This window comes from Leucoraja erinacea, chromosome 2 (genome assembly GCF_028641065.1).
Source record: "Leucoraja erinacea ecotype New England chromosome 2, Leri_hhj_1, whole genome shotgun sequence".
In the NCBI taxonomy this organism is placed as follows: Eukaryota; Metazoa; Chordata; class Chondrichthyes; order Rajiformes; family Rajidae; genus Leucoraja; species Leucoraja erinaceus.
Window position 1 is genome coordinate 106,576,645 of NC_073378.1, and position 20,402 is coordinate 106,597,046.

Genomic DNA, 20,402 nt, shown 5'->3' on the forward strand with positions numbered 1-20,402 from the left:
TCAGGTAGGTTAAGGCGGAGTGAGCGGAAAACGATTAGCAAAATGATCGCCGAGCCTGTGCTTGGTCAGGCTGACGTACAGAAGTTGACACCTGGAACAGCAGATACAAAAGATGAGGTTGGAAGAGGTGCAAGTGAACCTCTGCCTCATCTGAAAAGACCGTCAGGATCCTTGGATGGAGTTGAGGGGGGAGGTAAAGGGACAGGTGTTGCATCTTCTGCTGTTGCAGGGTAAAGCACCTGGGGAGAAGGTGGTTTGGGTGGGAAGGGACGAGTTGACCAGGGAGTTGCGGAGGGAACGGTCTGGGGTAAGCAGAAAGTGATGGAGATGGGATGATGTGGCTAGTAGTGCGATCCCATTGGAGGTGGCAAAAGTGTTGGAGGATCATATGCTGTATGCGACGGCTGATGGGGTGGAAGGTGGACTCTATCTTCCTTGCGAATGGGGGGAGGGGGAACAAGAGAGAGATGCGGGATATCGAGGAGGCCCTAGTGAGAGCCTCATCTATAATGGAAGAGGGGAAGCCCTGTTTCCTTATGAATTAGGACATCTCCGATGAAAGTTGCCTTGTGGACAGTTGTGATCAACCTGCTTCAGTACTGCTTTCTTCTATGTTAATTTGTTTCTTTTTTTACACGCTCGTAAGACACAAGTAGATCTAAACACTCAACTTCAATTTACGATTCTATTAGATCAAACCTTCTTTGAACATCAACTTACTTGCCTTTGCTCCAAACTAATGATAGCCCTAACTAACAAAATCCTAATAATCTGTTTTGTCAATTTATAATGAAATGAACATGCATGTGATTTGGGATAGAGTTCTTAATTTCTACTAACCTTTTAGAGGAGAAATACGCTTATGTCTTTTCTCCCCTTGTACTTCAGGTCATACCCATGCAGAGATCCCCATTAGGAATAAGCAGTTTTGACTCTTTTACTTCATTTAGCAATTAGTATATGTTAGAATTCTTTGGTTTGATTAGTTGCTCAACCAATTTATACTAGAGATTCTATAGAGTGAACGTCCGATATTAGGAACAAAAAAATTCTGTCAGAAATGGCAAGATTTTTGATGACAGTTTGTTGAGGCCAATTTATCAAGACATGTTAAAATCTGAGCCATATTTAATTAATTTCATTTTCACTTGGCAAAATACATACAATTATAACCTAATTCATCTTTTATGAACCAGAAAACCTGCAATCAATTAGCTAGACTATGGCTTTACTGTCAACTAAGTTTTCTCATTTTCGGTGTAAAGAAAATTGTTGTCATAATTTAAGCAAAATGTAAACAGCTGGAATAGTTGATACTTAGTCGAACTGTTATTTGTCTCTCAGCTGTAATCATGAGTAAATTACGTGTTCGGTTATAGTATTGCTTCATGTTTATTTTACATTAAAAATAGATACAGTGACTGACTGGTGTATGCAGAGAATCAGATGACATTCTGCTAATTAACACAATCAAGCAAGCAGTGCAACTCTGCAAGGAGTTGAAATGGAAATAATCCTTTCCTTTTAGTAACTCAATGATTTTGCAATGGTATACATACTGCTTGTCTGATTAAATAATTTTAACCAAATTTCAATAAACAAAAATAGGCTTTTACGTTTAATACTCGCTTGATAGGAAAACTAGATATTCATGTTACTGCTTATAAAGATTTTGGTCATTAGCATGCAATTACAATTATTTTGCCCCATACTTTTCTCATTCTATATATTTTTTTGGAAGATTTAAGTTTTGGAAGATTGAAGTCGTGACTGACAACTGTGAATAAATTACTTTGACGAAGAAAAAGTGGGATAAGTGGTTAAAATCCAATATTTTTCCTCTATCTTTTGCCTCAAATCCTATTTCAAGATTTTTGTTCTCATCTTACTCAGCCATAAACAGCAGTAGGAAATTGGCCAGTTGCTCCCTCAAGCCTGCTCCACGATTCACTAAGATCATGACTGATCTAACCTTGGCCTCATGTTAATGAATGCAGTACCATCTCTTTTTACAACTTTAAACACCAATCAGGTCATCTATTGATCCTTTCTATTCCAAAATATTCCAAATTTGTATTCCATCATTGCAAACAGCATTATATCTCTGTTGTGAACACCACTTCTATTCTCAAAGTGTGTTACTGATGTGTGGAGACAAAAACTGTCAGCACTTAGCCTTTCATATTATACACAAATTATAGATTGTGAGCATTGCTTCGACTCCAAAGAATCCAGATTTGTAGTGTGTGGGAGTAAAGGATTATATTTTTTTGCTCGGATAATCTTTTTCAAGTTGATCGGAGCCTCTGACACTATTCTTTGAGAAATCTTCTTTAATGCAACAGTTTCAAAGGACTCATTCTTGCTTGCAAAACAAGGCATGGTTTAGCAATTTTATTATACCACCTCATATACAGACTATCCTGACTGTCAAATAGAAGAGCACAATATACGTAGGCCAATGGGACAGGCCTAAAAATCAGAAAGCCAATTAAAAAATATAAAGATTTAAAATAAAAACAAAAAATCTTTTGAAATACTTAGAATTAGTATATATCACCTACCTATAGAAGAAGTATATTATAGATGTAAGTATATTTACAAGCTCTTCGGCCCATCATGTTGATGCCTAACATCGATGGTCATTTAAAGTAGTTTTCTACATAGACATTAGCAAGGACTTTGACAAAGACCTGCATGGTAGACTGGTCCGGAAGGTTAGATCTCATGTTGATCAACAGAGAGATCTTGGAGTTCGAGTACATCTTTATACTTAGAAAAGTGTGTGTGAAAAAATGCTGAAATCCGAAAATGTCCGTGTGTGTGTGTGTGTGTGTGTGTGTGTGTTTCACATCTCTTCGAAAACAGGACGGACGCGCTAATGTGACATTTTTACATATTCTGATAGACATTTATGCCATGATGTCAAAAATCGCCTTATCTGAAAATTTCATGCATGATTTCTCGAGATTTAAATGTTCAAATATTTCAAATAACTCGGAAAATAAACGAGATTGTCTCGCTAATGACGTCACAATAGCTCCTCGCGGCCTGCTGCGCTGTGTTCCGCGCGCAGTGAATGATGTCACCTCCCTCCCCCCCCTGGTTCTTCAAAAGACGCAGAAAGAACGAGCAGTGGGCTCTGTACTGCAGCTCCCGAGCGCTTCCGAGGGCACGAAGGCTTCGGAGCTCCAGAGCGCTTCGATCGCAGGAACTTGGGGAATCATGACGCCTTTTCCTCGCTGGTGATCCGGATCCCACCTGGCGATCTCTGGCTATCACGGGGGACGATCTCCTTTTCGTCTCTCCCGCCCGATCATCTGTCACGTGGGTGGGTGTGCTTCCCCTCGCGGAAGCCACGATCGGCCGGCCCTCCGCTGCATGGAGCATGGTCCCACCTGCTCACCGTCCACGTGCATGGTGGGGAGGTTGCTGCCACGGGCTGATCCTGGCTCGACACCTGCCCTGCTTCCCGCGGCCTCCCTCGAGCCCACGTCCGCCCACGGGTCCACGGCTGCCCGCAGCCTCGCTCGGGCCCGGCACCCGGTGGGGAGGCAGCTGCACTACGGCCTGGGTAAGTGCTGCCTCCACCCCCCCTCCACCTCTACCGCCTCGCACTCCCTCCTTCTCTACCTCCCTCTCTGTCCCCCCCCCCCTCCCTCCCTCTCTGCCCCCCTCTCTCCCCCATCTCCCCCCCCCTCCCTCCTCTCCCTCTCTGCCCTCTGCCCCCCCCCTCCCTCCCTGCCCCACCTCCCTGCTTCTCTGCACCCCCCCCTCTCCCTGCCTCATCCAACTCAGTTTCCAGAACCCTGCCTTTTCTCTATACCCCCTGATCCCTTTAGCCACAAGGGTCACATCTAACTCCCTCTTAAAAAAAATAGCCAATGAACTGGCCTCAACTACCTTCTGTGGCAGAGAATTCCACAGGTTCACCACTCTCTGTGTGAATTTTTTTTTTCTCATCTCGGTCCTAAAAGACTTCCCCCTTATCCTTGACTATGACCCCTTGTTCTGGACTTCCCCAACATCGGGAACAATCTTCTTGCATCTAGCCTGACAAACCCCTTAAGAATTTTGTAAGTTTCTATAAGATCCCCCCTCAATCTTCTAAATTCCAGCGAGTACAAGCCGAGTCTATCCAGTCTTTCTTCATATGAAAGTCCTGCCATCCCAGGAATCAGTCTGGTGAACCTTCTCTGTACTCCCTCTACGGCAAGACGATCTTTCCTCAGATTAGGAGGCCAAAACTGTACGCAATACTCCAGGTGTGGTCTCACCAAATAAATCTCACCATATAAACCACAAACAGCGAAGGTATCAGCACTGATACCAGATGCATACACTAATCACGGGCCTGGAGTCCAAAGAACATCCTTCCTCACACACCCTCTGCTTCCTTCCATGTGGTCAATTCTAAGTTCAATTTGCTGGCTCAGCCTGGATCCCACGTGATCTAATCTTCTAGAGGAGCCTATCATGCAGAACCTTATCAAAGACCTTGTTGCAGTTCAGATAGACAACATCTACTGCCTTGCCCTCGTCAACTGTTACCTTTTCCAAAAATGTAAACAAATTTATTAGACATGATCTCCCACGCACAAAACCATGCTGACAATCCCTAATCTACATGCTTATATATCATATATTTCAGCCTTCCATTCTAGATAATAGTTCAGTCACCTCATCAGAAAACCTTGCAGCAGATGACCATTTTTCCTTAAAAAGACGAATACGGTACCCAATTATTTCTATTTTTTATGCACGTTTGATTTCTAACTTCTTCCAAGTTTTGGCAAGAGATCACTGATCTGAACTGTGAACTGACTCTCTTGCTGATGCAGGCAGCTCCATTGAGTATTTTCAGCACTTTTTTGATTTTATAAAAAAGGATTGCCAAAACTATTTACTGGTGTACAATTAGTGAGTTGATTGAACACTGAATGATGGAATCAAGGCTTGATATTAAGCCTCCAAATGAAACATGAAACCAATTTTGTAATCTCTGAAATTACAAAAGTTTGCGCCTGTTTATGAACAATCACCTGAGACAACAAGCTAAAAAGGTTGGAAAATCCATAATTAATTTACTATCCACAGCTACTAATTTCATGAGTACAAATCTCTTACAATGTTAGAAATCATTTGTTAATTTAACTGAAGCAATAATTCAGAAATCCACCTCCTCACCAGATCGATAAGGCTTTCTTGTATTCTACTCAGTGTGGTCCGTAGTCTGCTGCTGATTAATCCTAGTCCTGTGGACTCGTACTGAAAGCAAATAATAGAGAATGCAGGTTAGGTATTTCATTATCGGAGGTACTGTATTTATGTCATAATATTGTTTATTCTAACAAACAATAATAAATACAATTTAATCTTCTAATAAAAAATATGATTTATCAGATTCCATTTAATAGTTCTTCAAATGTTTGCAAAATGCCATTAATGCAGTGCATTGTCAATGCTCTTCAAATATTTCATTTAGGAACACTACAAAATTCACCCATGCAAATTCAAAATATTTTGTTTGTATCATTCGAACAAAGTACGATCAGGTATGTTACCTCAGTCAATGCATCTTCACTGCATCTTTATTTTAACTCCACTCAGCCCAAAATATTGGCTCTCCTGAATATTGTCTTTGAAATCAAATTATGAAACAAAATGGAACTCAATACATCCAAACTTAATACACTTATACAGAATTAAACTTTCAAAACATTTGGTCATTCAAATATAACACGGACTAAATCTTTAATGACTGGATACTACCCCAATTTTTCTCATAAAACTATTTCAGGTCAAATAACTGAGCAAATCCAAATAGGTTGAGCTGTAAGGCAGCAGGTCTATCAGCAGTGCCATTGCGTTGCTCTAGGTAAGATCACAAGTTTGTGAGGTTCTATCAAAATAACTGTTGGAGGTGTAACAGCAGTGTGTTTTTCTGATTGCTTGCACAATAGCCATGGTATGTTTGTGAGGGAGAGTGATGAAGCAGGCGATCGTCTCTTCACTGCATTGCCCAGGATTGTATGGACTTGGATGTTGTTCAATTATGTGCATTCAGGTGAATGGAAAACATGCCATCATAATTCTGAGCTCAAGTGGGAGGTACAGATGTGATGAAAAAGATTTCTTGATGCAATAACATTGTGGGATCCATGGTCAATATTGAGTAATGCCATGACTACTCCCTCCCAATTCCCTTGTGCTGATGTATCTGGCATTTTCTTCTGCTTGGGAGCTAAGACATACACAGAAAAAGTAATAAACAAGTTGTGGATGCTGGATGAAAAGTATGATTGTATTTATGTACATCAGAAGGTTGAAGAAATGGATTGAGACTCTTCTCCAAATTTCAGCATTTCATATGTTCCCGCACAAGACTTTACAAATATATAGGGCTGAATGTGTTTTTCATATAAAAATCTAGTGTCTAGGTGAGCGCTTACTGCATAACATGGATTTTGGTACAATTGAATAACTTGCATGTCCAAAGGATGCTGAATTAATCACAATGGTGTGACCCTGAAGTCATGTACAAACTAGAACAGAAACTATGTGAACCACAAGGGATTTTACAACACTTAGATAATTTCACGGTCATTAAGCCTTACAGTTAACTGAATTTAAATTTGCCATCTGCCACACTGGGATTTGAACTAATTTCTCCAAGTCACTGGGCTGCATTATGAGTTCACTGACATAATCCGTCTTCAATGTTCCAGTATCTTCTATTTCTTCTGGTTTATCTTTTAGTTCTTATTTAATCAAATTATTTCACTACTGCAATTTAACCATTTGTTAATGCCCAAAGCACTAAAAGTCATAATGAGCTATTTACTGTGCATGAGTGGATGCATTGCTGCTCAGGTATTTGTGAAAATATATTCGATACCAGAAATATCAGCAGCCACGCATGCCCTGGCTGCTTGATCTCTGCACATGCGTTCACTGTTTATAATGCGGTAAGTGGGTAATCAAAGCAGTCTTGGGGACTGACAAGATACAGCGCTCTCCATAATGTTTGTGACAAAGACCCATCATTTCTTTATTTTCCTCTGTGCTCCACAATTTGAGATTTGTACTAGAAAAAAAAAATTGCATGTGGTTAAAGTGCACATTGTCAGATTTTATGAGAGGTATTTTTACACATTTTTGTTTCACCATGTAGAAATTACAGCTGTGTTTATACATAGTCTCCCCTCATTTCAGGGCACCATAATGTTTGGTACACATGGCTTCACAGGTGTTTTTGCTCAGGAGTGTTTAAGTTCCTCTTTATTGTAGGTATAAGAGAGCTATCAGCACCTAGTCTTTCCTCCGGTCTTTCCATCGCCTTTGGAAACTTTTATTGCTGTTTATCAACATGAGGACCAAAGTCATGCCAATGAAAGTCAAAAAAGCCATTATGAGACTGAGAAACAAGAAGAACACTGTTAGAGACATCAGCCAAACCTTAGGCTTACCAAAATCAACTGTTTGGAACATCATTAAGATGAAAGAGAGCACTGGTGAGCTTACTAATCACAAAGGGACTGGCAGGCCAAGGAAGACCTCCACAGCTGATGACAGAAGAATTCTCTCTATAATTAAAATAAAATCCCCAAACACCTGCCTGACAGATCTGAAACACTCTTCAGGAGTCAGGTATGTATTTGTCAACGACCATTGTCTGAAGAAGACTTCATGAACAGAAATAGAGGTTCCACTGCAAGATGCAAACCACTGGTTAGCCGCAAACATAGGATGGCCAGGTTACAGTTTGCCAAGAAGTACTTAAACGAGCAACCAGTTCTGGAAAAAGGTCTTGTGGATAGATGAGGCGAAGATTAACTTATATCCGAGTGATGGCAAGAGCAAAGTACGGAGGAGAGAAGAAACTGATCTGTGAAACACTGTGCTAGGGGTATTTTGGCCTGGGCATGTATGGCTGCTGTAGGTAGTGGCTCCCTCATCTTCATTGAAGACAATAATCCCAAACATACTGCTAAAGCAACAAAGGAGTTTTTCAAAGCTAAAAAATGGTAATTATTGAGTGGCCAAGTCAATCACCTGATCTGAACCCAATTGAGCATGCCTTTTATATTCTGAAGAGAAAACTGAAGGGGACTAGCCCCCAAAACAAGCATAAACTAAATATGGTTGCAATACAGGCCTGGCAGAGCATCACCAGAGAAGACACCCAGCAACTGCTGATGTCCATGAATCACAGACTTCAAACAGTCATTGCATGCAAAAGATATGCAACAAAATACTAAAATGACATTTACATGACATTGCCGTGTCCCAAACATTATGGTGCCCTGAAATGCGGGGAACACACATAAATACTGCTGTAATTTCTACATGGTGAAAATAAAATGTATAAAAATAGCCTTTATTAAAATCTGACAATGTGCACCTTAAACACATGTGCTTTTTTCTATTACAAATCTGAAATTGTGACGTACAGAGGCAAATAGATAAATGATGGGTCTTTGTCCCAAACATTGTGGAGGGCACTGTATGAGGGATAAAGCAGTGCAAGTTGCTGCTGTTGAAAATCATAAACCGGCAATATTGGAAGCCTGACATAAAAATAGAAAATGCTGGAAACACTCAGGTCATGTAGATCAGAAGGTTTTAGTTCGATATGAAACCTTTAGTCTTTTTTCTCTTTTCAGAATGCTGCCTGCCTTGTTGAGTGTCTTCAACATTATGGTTTTACTTCAAGTTTTTGTAACTTTGGTTTTAGCCTGAAATCCCAGATAGAAAGATTACTGGAGCTGAAATTAGGAAGTAAAAATTGTAATCCAAAATGTTCCAAGCATGTGTCGTGGTCTGCCATTAGATCCTAATATCAATTGCATTATTTTATTACAGCATTTGTGAACTTACCATGTCTTCCCGGCCAAAGAAGGTATATACTGCATATAGATAATAATCAAAGAGTTGTGACATACAGTGGATCACATCAAAAGCAATCGGCTTTAGTATATTCATCATCTGCATGTACTTTCCTAGAAAGGAATAAAAAAAACAGTATTTCAGAATAAAATCAGCTTGTGTTTCACTCCCCTCGACAAAGCAATGATTGCAGTGCCAACATGATTATGAGAAGTAAGGTTTACTACCATTGTTCTTTGAATAACAGATGACAGATCATGAATAGAAAGGAGAATGGATCTTTTTTCTTAGATTAGAGAATGCTACATTGACATTTACAAAATATGTTTAATATACGGCAAAGTTTAGGTTATGCAAATAACGAGAAACCATTACTAGTTGTGAAACATAGAAAATAGGTGCAGGAGTAGGCCATTCGGCCTTTCGAGCCTGCACCGCCATTCAATATGATCAAGGCTCAATAAAGCAGATAACACAGATTTAAGATAACCTATGAAGATCCAGAGGCAATCCTAGGAAACACCTGTGGAGCAACTGACTTTGATTTGCAACCAGTACATGATAGCATGGCATTAACAGATTCCAAAAGGAAATGGATATATACGGAAATATTTGCAAGGGCATGGGAGACAGAGTGGGCAAGAGAACTGCAAAGTTGATTGCTTGTGAAAGACTCAGTGCAGACATACTGTGGTGAATGCTTAAAGTACACTAAAGTGGATAAATCCCATAGACTGACCAAGTGTACCATCAGACCTGGTGGGAATCTAGGGAGGAAATTACAGAAGTTCTTGAAGTGATATTTGTGCCTTTAACAGACAGAATACTGGAGGATGGCAGTTGTAACACTATTAAAGGGCAGCAAAGACAAGCCAGGGAACTATAGGCAGTGTGCCTGACATTAGTGGTGGGAAAATGAGGGGATTCTTAGGGACAGGATATACCCTTCCAGCAGGACAGGCATGGATTGATTAGAGATATTCACCAGGGTGTTACCAGAATTTGTGGGCTTGACAATAGTTAGGCTGGTACTTTTTTCTTTGGAGCATAGGTGGCTAAGGGGTGACTTTTATTGACGTGGACAAGGTCTTGAGGGGGATTGATAAAGTGAATACTCAGTCTTTTTTCCTAGGGTAGATGTTTATAAAACAACAGTGCACAGGCTTTACGTGAGAGGAGAGACTTCAGAAAGAACCTCATGGGCAATGTTTTTACTCAGAGGGGAAAGTCGATACCTAGAATGAGCTACAAGAGGAAACTAGAGAAGTGGATACAATTGCAGCTTTCAAAAGACATTTGGAGGTATATATGGATAGGAAGGGGTTAGGGGGATATGGCAAAATGCAGGCAAATGGATGAGCCCACAATGCCAACTTGGTCAGTATAGACAAGATGAGACAAAGGGCCTAATTCCAGGCTGCATCACTCTATGACGTTTGCTGCCAATGTACATGTGATGCTGATAGTAGAAACATACCATGGACACACACACTGGAATCGCAATATTGTGCCTTATGTCATCCAATGAAATTCTGATTTTGGCTTAACTTGAATCAGTTTGGCTCTGTTGCAAAGCAAGTTGCTGTTGAGCCAACGTCCTTATGTCATACTAGTTGCAAGGCTTCTGATTTAAATCCTTAAGTCAGAAGAAATACTTATTCTGTAATGCAGCAGTAATGCAGCTCTTGTAAGTTAGGAAGGTATTAGATGAATTCACTTACTGTAGTGAATACTAACTGTAGAGTATGAAGCTCAAACAGTGCCTGACTTTTCCTCCAAAATTTTCCTCCAATGCATACCAAAATTGCAAACTACTTAGTTATTCTTGGCACAGCTGTCTGGAATGTTGTGGGGCAGAATAATTGCTATTAATGCCACAAGGATATCCATATTTTCAATATGATCACAATACACACAAGATACATGTGACCAAGGCTGAAAATAATATATTTTTGGACTACAACAGAAACAGAACATGCAAAAATATGTACCAGGACCAAAGACCACTTGAACCATGATCCTTTTGAAGAGTGGATTAGCTTAAAGGACTAGTAAAAGTATTAACAATCATCTATCTTGCACCCAGACAGATGAAGCCAATGTTATGGAAATTAGATGATAATTAACGAAGAATTATCAAGTCAAATTTCCAGTCACATTAAATAATAGATAATGTAATTGTTTAGAGGAAAGAGAACAGTTTTTATCATTTTTGGATTTAACAAACATAAAATGAAACAATGTCTTCTACTTCTCTCCCGACAGCTGCAAGGGGTAAGAAAAATAAATTTGTGGCCTCCAGAGATCATTGAGATATGATCAGTGCTGATTGACGCTGTGTTGAATCTCAAACCAAAGAAACTCGCAGCGAAAATTTGCAATGGTAGACAACTTTATGAAATTTAATTTTAGATTTAAGAACATGGGGCCAATAATAATGCTCTGGACTTAAAAACAAAAACAGGAAGTTTAGTTGACACGTACAATTATAAATGTTCTGAATTTCCCAGGAGGGAAGTGAATGTTAATTGGCGAATATATTCAAGATTAAGATCCAAAGCTATTTTGCCAACAAGAACTTTAATATTTAACTGTATGCTCGAAAGTGAAGCCATAGCATGCCAGAGCCAGCCTGAAAGGCTGTTATCAGACATCTGAACTGTCCTCCCAGAAACTAAGGTGTAGTCCCAATCTTCGATAATTAATTTAGTTTATAGATACAGCGTGGACACAGGCCCTTCGGCCCACCGAGTCCGCACTGACCAGCAAGCCCTGCATACTAACACTATCCTACTCCCATAAAGGACGATTTATAATTTTACCAAACCAATTACCCTACAAACCTGTACGTCTCTGGAGTGTGGGAGGAAACCAGTGCACCTGGAGAAAATCCACGCAGGTCATGGGGAGAACGTACAGACTCTTTCCAGACAGCACCCGTAGTCAGGATCGAACCCGAGTCTCTGATGTAAGGCAACAACTCTACCACTGCACCACCGTGCCGTCTTAATCTTGGATCTTTTTAAATCTGTAATTTCTCTGTAGCTATAACACGATAAATGCCGGAACAATATTTTCTGCCCTCAGATATTTTTCCCTTTTCATCGCCTGTTGTACTGGTATATAATTTAATTGTATTTGTGTATAATATGATTTGTTTGGATAACAAAAGAAAAACAAAGCTTTTCACTATATCTTGGTACATATGACAATAATAAATCAATACCAAAACCAAGATACCAACTGCTCGTTCAGGATAGATGCCAACTTTACTGTGGCATTACAAAATGATTACAAGATGCTTATTGAAATAATTGACCAGATCATAGAAACATAGCAACAAATCTGTATTTAGGGATTGGCTCCGAGATTAATATTTTCTTGGACAATATTTATCCCTCAACCAATCTCTAAAAACATATGATCTGATCAGTTATTTCCTTGCTATATTTGGGATCCTACATAGGGCAAACTGTCCACTGTCTTGCGTTACAACAATGGTCACCTTGCAAAACAAATAGTAAATGAGTACAAAGTATTTTTGAAACAAAATTGGGTCAGAAAGATAATAAACATACAATTTCTTCCTTCCTTTTAATGCTATGAATGTCAATATATTCAAATTTATGTGTTGTTGGAATCTGAGCAATTAACATTAAACACTTGATAGTCATTAACTGTTGTGGAAAAATAAGATGCAGTTAATTAAGAAAATTCAATAATGTGTTATATTAATTGCCTTTCCAATGATAGTTTGGACTACAAGTGTCAGAAGAAGGTAAGCATTTAAGAATTTCCATCACTTCTGTCCTGAAGGAAACAATTTATGATAAACCCAAATTTAAAATTATGGTATTCTTGTCTATTTACCCCCAAGATTACAACACATACTGTAATTTAACATCAGTATGAAATCAATAGCAGTCCAATTAAAGGTGACAACTGAGTAACAGCATCACACTTGCTTTACTAATTCAGTTCAATTGCAGAGGTTTGGAAAACAATTATGTACATTTTGTTCCAAATAATGCAGTGTAGATCACTAAATTATAGCTGTTTACAAAAACATTTTTTTGTACACAGCCAAAATTATAGACCACAAAAGGTCAACAGAAATGTACAGCAAATCATTATTAGGCGGGTGCGGCAGAATCTCTGGAGAGAAGTAATGGGCGGCATTTCGGGTCGAGGCCCTTCTTCAGACTGATATCAGGGGAGGGGGCGGGACAAAGATAGAATGCAGTCGGAGACAGTAAGTCTAGAGGCAAAACTGGGAAGGGGAAGGGGATGGAGAGAGAAAGCAAGAGCTATCTGCAGTTAGAGAAGTCAATGTTCATACTGCTGGAGTGTAAACTACCCAAGCGAAATACGAGGTGTTGTTTGTCCAATTTGCACTGGGCCTCACTCTGACAATGGAGGAGGCCCAGGACAGAAAGGTCAAATTGGGAATGGGAAGAGGAGTTGAAGTGCTGAGCCACCGGGAGATCAGGTAGGTTAAGACGGACTGAGCGGAGGTGTTCAGTGAAATGATCGCCGTGCCTGCGCTTGGTCTCGCCGATGTAGAGAAATTGACATGTGGAACAGCGGATACATTAGATGAGATTGGAGGAGAGGCAAGTGAACCTCTGCTGCACCTGGAAAGACTGTTTGGGTCCTTGGATGGAGTCGAGGGGGGGGAGGTAAAAGGACAGGTGTTGCATCTCCTGCGGTTGCAGGGAAAGAACCTGGGGAGGGCTGGTTTGAGTGGGAAGGGATGAGTTGACCAGGGAGTTACTGAGAGAATGGTCTCTGCAGAAAGCAGAATGGGGTGGAGATGGGAAGATGTGGCCAGTAATGGGATCCCGTTGGAGGTGGCGAAGATGTTGGAGGATTATATGCTGTATGACGGCTGATGGGGTGGAAGGTGAGGGCAAGGGGGACTCTGTCCTTGTTACGAATGGGGGGAGGGGGAGTAAGAGCGGAGCTGTGTGATATCGAGGAGACCCCAGTGAGGGCCTCATCTATAATGAAAGAGGGGAACCCCCGTTTTCTAAAGAATAAGGACTTCTCCGATGCCTTGGTATAGAACACCTCATCCTGGGTGCAGATGCGGCGTAGACGGAGGAATAGGGAGTAGGGGATAGGGTCTTTACAGGAAGCACATTGGGAAGAAGTGTAGTCAAGATAGCTATGGGAGTCGGTAGGTTTGTAGTAGATGTTGATCAATAGTCTGTTTCCTGTGATGGAGACGAGTGAGATCTAAAAACGGTAGGGAGATGTCGGAGATGGTCCAAGTGAATTTGAGTGCATTTATACCATTTGTCCATTTATACTCTGGTCATTCCGTTTTCTCTGCTCTCCTGTTGGATAAAAGATACAAAAAAGCACATGAAGGTCCACCACTGATTTTCCCACATCTGGTGGTCTGGCACCTCCTTTAAGTTGGACAAAGATACTAGAGTGCACTGAAAAACAAGGGTGCCCCAAAAATCGGTGGAGAACCTGTACTCCCAGATTCATGAACAATTGCTTTCCTTCTGTCATCATACTGCTGAACAGTGTTCACAAAAGCCAAGGGTGTAGTTCCTATCTTGCTACCCACCTCTGCATTCGCACTATAGCACTATATTCTGAAAACTCACATTTTTCTGTTTTCAAAACCTGTTATACTTGTGTAACATAGAAAACATTTAAAAAAATAGGTGCAGGGATAGGCCATTTGTCCCTTTGAGCCAGCACCGCCATTCAATACGATCATGGCTGATCATCTAAAATCAGTACCTCATTCCTGCTTTTTCCCATCTCTTGATTCCTTATGATTTGATTGGAGCCAGGGATTAATTTGCCTAATTATAACCATATAACCATATAACAATTACAGCACATAAACAGGCCATCTCGACCCTTCTAGTCCGTGCCGAACACGTATTCTCCCCTAGTCCCATACACCTGCGTTCAGACCATAACCCTCCATACCTTTCCCGTCCATATAACTATCCAATTTATTTTTAAATGATAAGAACGAACCTGCCTCCACCACCTTCACTGGAAGCTCATTCCACACCGCTACCACTCTCTGAGTAAAGAAGTTCCCCCTCATGTTACCCCTAAACTTCTGTCCCTTAATTCTCAAGTCATGTCCCCATGTTTGAATCTTCCCTACTCTCAGTGGGAAAAGCTTATCCACGTCAACTCTGTCTATCCCTCTCATCATTTTAAAGACCTCTATCAAGTCCCCCCTTAACCTTCTGCGCTCCAAAGAATAAAGCCCTAACTTGTTCAACCTTTCTCTGTAACTTAGTTGCTGAAACCCAGGCAACATTCTAGTAAATCTCCTCTGTACTCTCTCTATTTTGTTGACATCCTTCCTATAATTAGGCGACCAAAATTGTACACCATACTCCAAAATTGGCCTCACCAATGCCTTGTACAATTTTAACATTACATCCCAACTTCTATACTCAATGCTCTGATTTATAAAGGCCAGCACACCAACAGCTTTCTACCCTATCTACATGAGATTCCACTTTCAGGGAACTGTGCACAGTTATTCCCAGATCCCTCTGTTCACCTGCATTCTTCAATTCCCTACCATTTACCATGTACGTCCTATTTTGATTTGTCCTGCCAAGATGTAGCACCTCGCACTTATCAGCATTAAACTCCATCTGCCATCTTTCAGCCCACTCTTCCAACTGGCATAAATCTCTCTGTAGACTTTGAAAATCTACTTCATTATCCACAACCCCACCTATCTTAGTATCATCTGCATTCTTACTAATCCAATTTACCACACCATCATCCAGATCATTGATGTACATGACAAACAACAGTGGACCCAACACAGATCCCTGTGGCACCCCACTAGTCACTGGCCTCCAACCTGACAAACAACCATCCACCATTACTCTCTGGCATCTCCCCATTCAGCCACTGTTGAATCCATCTTGCTACTCCTCCATTAATCCCCAACCATTGAACCTTCTTAACCAACCTTCCGTGAGGAACCTTGTCAAATGCCTTAATTGTCTCAAGTAGACAACTCAATTCTGATAAATGCCAAAATTGGTTGGGAGAGGAAATGCACAAAGGACCATTGGACTGCAGAGGTTAAAATAGAAAATCTTAGGTCCTTACATGGATACGTTGAACAATGTTGTGGACAAAGTAAAGGATGAATGTGATAATTATAAATTAAGTACAGTAGAGTGGGAGGGGCAGGTGAAGTCACCATTTTAATTGCCAACATAAGGTATCAATTAAAAATGTTCATACTTACCAACAAGCCTTATTACATTCAAGGTAGTATTTGTTAAAATGAGTGTATTGCCCTTGTTCAGATAGTAGTCTGATTTCTTTCTAATTTTCAGAGTTTCTTTGGAAACACTAGAAAGAGAAACTGAAATTAGCTCAAAATTTGACTGTGCTTGGTTCACGATCATCTGATAGACAAGGCGGCATCAATAATTTGACACAAAACGCTGGAGTAACTCAGCGGGTCAGGCCTGAATCGCTGAGTTACTCCAGCATTTTGTGTCTACCTTCGATTTAAACCAGCATCGGCAGTTCTTTCATTCACATCAATAATTTGACAATCCACATCTGTATTTATTGAGCCATGAAGTATTTGAGAATTAAGCAATACAAAGTGTCTTAAGAGCTGACATTTCGGGCACTCAAATAATGTCAGCAGTGACAAGATAAATGTATTTAACCCTTGACTGGCAAATAGTGACCAAAAATATATCAAAATGTAATACGAGAAACCTCCAATTTTTTATAGCAATCCTTCACAAGACAGGTCTTTTGGAGGCCTAATCCTTGGGTATTTTCAAACCAGAGATTGACAGTTTAGTTTAGTTTAGAGATACAGCGTGGAAACAAGCCCTTCGGCCCACCATGTCCACTCCGAACAACGATCAACACATATCAACACTATCCTACACACACTTGGGACAATTTTTACATTTACCAAGCCAATAACCTCCGTACCGGTACGTCTTTGGAATGTGGGAGGAAACCAAAGATCTTGGAGAAAACCCAAGTGATCACGGGGAGAACATACAAACTCCGTACAGAAATCACCCGTAGTCGGGATGTAACCTGGGTCTACGGTGCTGCAAGCGCTGTAAGGCAGCAACTCTACCGCCGCGCCACCGTCGGGCAGGTTCTTGATTAGTACGGGTATCAAAAATTATGTGGAGAAGGGAGGAGAATGGCGTTGAGAGAGAAAGATGGATCAGCTATGATTGAATGGCAGAGTAGACTCAATGGGCCAAATGGCCTAATTCTGCTCCGAGAACATGAAATTATGAAGTAACTGCTAGAAGAAGTTTCTTTAATTCACAGACATTAACCCAAGGACACAATTTATGTTATCTATTTCATCCAGTCTGATTCCTAAATTTAGCAGAGTAAGAACATTTTATGATGCTGATGAACTCAATGCTCCTCTGTCAAAATAATACTTTTGTGAAAATTGGGAATGCTGAGATATGTGGCGCAAGATAGTCAAGTCAAGATGCTTGGGTTCCAAGAAATAAATTGAGCATGGAAGGGACAATCATAATGGAAGGCGTTCTCATCAATTAATTTACACAGGTGTAATTTCTTCTGTGTTACAAAAGGTTTGATTTGGGGGGAAATCTGGGTAATTTGCAAACACACTCTGGGCATATCAAATTAATCAGTATTGATGGGAGCCGACATCAGGATGAGTTGCAATTATACTTGGAATTGGAGCTAATGACATGGGAATTGATGATAGATAGTTCACAATTAGAGCACAAAAGTTACACCAGAGGATGATATTTTTGCTTGCAGCATGATTTATTATGTAATCCTATAATTACAGAATCTTTCTCTAATCTGGTGATCTATTATTTGTAGAATTTTAGTTTATACTAGGTGTAGTTATATTTAGTTTCATTAAAGTTTCAAGGAAAAATATCTCTGTTCTCTGCACAGAGCTTGGCAAGCTTATTCCATTCGGACAGGTTCAGGACCAATCACAAATAATAAGTATCATGGGGAATTAGTTACAATTACAGAGAAACATGAGACTGCTAATATCATAGTCTGAAGCAAAACAGAAAATCTGAAGGAACTCAGTGGGTCAATCAGCATATGTGGAGGAACAGGGATAGTTGACTTCAGGTCAAGACTCTGCATTGGGATTGGAATGTTGACTTTGTCTTTACATCCACTGATGCTGCTTGACTCAAAGTCTTTCCAGCAGTTTATTTTTTACTCATAGCTAAAATAATAACCATTTTTTGTCTAAAATTTCTGATGTTATACATGTACAGTCTCTTTAATCAAATTTGAAACACTATCTTCCTATTCATGATGAACATTTAGACACTAGTTTAGTCCAACTGTAGAGGTTGCTAGTTGCAAAATTATTGACCATGTGACAGATGATTGGATTTCATTTGAAAAGCAAATTAATTCATCCTGGTAAAACATTGTTTTAATTGTTGGTATATGTCACAATATGGCTATTTGCATTATACATTAACTACAGGATAAATTTAAGAATAGAAACAAGGACTTGCAGATGCTAGTTTATAAAAGACACAAAGTGCAGGAGTAACTCAGCGGGTCAGACTGCATTTCTGGAGAACATGGATAGGTGGATGTTTTGGGTCAGCACCCTTCTTCAGACTGATTGTGGGAGGGTGGGATTAAGAAAGCTGAAACAGGAGGATAGGACAGAGCCTGGCAGGTAGTAGATTGATACAAGTGAGTGATGAAGCCGAGTTTTAGTTAAAAATATAAGAAGATATTAAATTGGTTTCTGGGCTAGCTTACAGCTTACATTTAGTGTCAAATTAGGCTTTCCTCAGGTTGCGGGGTGTGTGAGATAATAAATCCTATAACATTGTCTCCCAAGTGACAGGCAGAGAGAAGGAGCTAGAGATATCTTTGAAGTAAGATGCCATAAAACAAATGACCTATGTTTATGAGGGACCAAATGACAGAGGAAGCAGCGAAAAGAGCTAGGGTGGTCTATTTGGAGATAAAGCAAATGGCCAATGTTTTCAGTATATCTTGTACCATGTAAACAAAAGGTTTGATGTGATGCATTCTGTGGAAACCTTTTCCTGTACCTCTGACCATGACTAATGTCTGTGGAAAGTGCTAAGGGGACAAAAAAAACCTATTTAAGGCAATGCAATTCTGTTGTTAAGAGAAGGTGGCTGAGGACAGTCAAGTTTCTGTGTTGGTCACTTGACTGGAGTTCTCCCTCCCTTCCATCGGCCGATGTTAAGTAAAGTTTTGAACTGGTCTACCAAACAGTTTGTGTGGTGTCTGTTTATTAAGAAGCGAACCTGGTTTAGTAGTTAAAATAAGTAGCTTTTTCATGAGAAGGGTTTAGTTGATAGGTAGATGGTGGACAAAGACTGGAGATGAAAAGACAAGGTGTGAGACAAAAGGATTAGAGATGTTAATTGTGAAGATAGAGGAAAGTGGAAGGGGAGGAGGAGAGACAAAATAGGAAGCAGGGGAGAAAGAAGCGAGGAGGGCAGGACAAGGCCTGGCAGGTAATAATAATACATTTTATTTATGGGCGCCTTTCAAAAGTCTCAAGGACATCTTACAGAACTTGACAGGAGTAAAAAAAACATATAATCGGAGTAAAATAAATAATAAATACATCACTAATACACAAATTAAAGACAGAATTCGATCCAAAGACAAAAAAATCAAAAACACCATGTGAAGAGAGAGCAGCGGCAGCTAAACCTACACGCTACACGCTCCCTTCCGACAGCCATCTTGGCGAGAACTGTTCCTATTAACAGGAAAAGAATAGGGCAAGAGATCAAGGGTAGTGTAGAGGAAAGGGTGAAGAGTTCCTGTCATGATCAGGAAACTCGAAACATGGAGAATATTGAACTCCTGCGGAATTTAACAACATTCCTCATTTGATTTTTTTCTGTGCCACCAGGAAAGCAGCCCATTGGGATTAGAGCGTTGCTGGTTAACCAACTGGGAGACATGCACTAAATAAACAGCTGCTGATCAAAGGAAGGAGAACGTGAGGAGGATGCGGGGGGACTTTGGAAGTAATAGTCAGTAGATTATGGAGGAAGAGCAGCAAATACGATAAAGAGGACCAGTTGATTTAGTAGGATATGGAAAAAGGCAGAGTATGATGTTCCTCCAATCCACAATAATGCTGGAGATGTTAGGCCAAAATGGGTTGACACCTTATTCCGTGACCACAAGCTCTGGCTCTTGATTTTGTTAGCAGGGCAAGCAGTTTCTCAACCTGCACATCCAAGGCTGTTAGTAATTTTATACATGTCGACAAGATCACCCACCGTTTTTCTAAAATCAATGAACAGACTGAATGTACGAATTAATCCATCCTCAAACCGGAAATTAAGCATGATCCCTTCTACCTTCGTTAAAATAACTTCATTGCTTAAGCAAAGAGAACAGAATTGTACTTTTTACTCCAGGTGTGGTTTCAATAACACCCTAAATAATTGTGGCACCCCAATAAAAGAAAATTACCAGACCAT

At 40.2% G+C, this 20,402-nt stretch overlaps 1 protein-coding gene across 2 annotated transcripts in view; it reads right to left on the bottom strand.

Moving 5' to 3' along the window:
* vps50 (VPS50 EARP/GARPII complex subunit) overlaps window positions 1–20,402 on the bottom strand; it is a 118,228-nt gene that overhangs the window by 27,112 nt on the left and 70,714 nt on the right. For both annotated transcript variants that reach the window (XM_055662741.1, XM_055662751.1), the window contains 3 exons: window positions 16,148–16,254; window positions 8,881–9,002; window positions 5,188–5,268 (listed from right to left, as the gene is read on the bottom strand). In XM_055662741.1, the coding sequence (XP_055518716.1) occupies window positions 5,188–5,268; window positions 8,881–9,002; window positions 16,148–16,254 (310 nt within the window). The remainder of the gene's footprint in view (window positions 1–5,187; window positions 5,269–8,880; window positions 9,003–16,147; window positions 16,255–20,402) is intronic.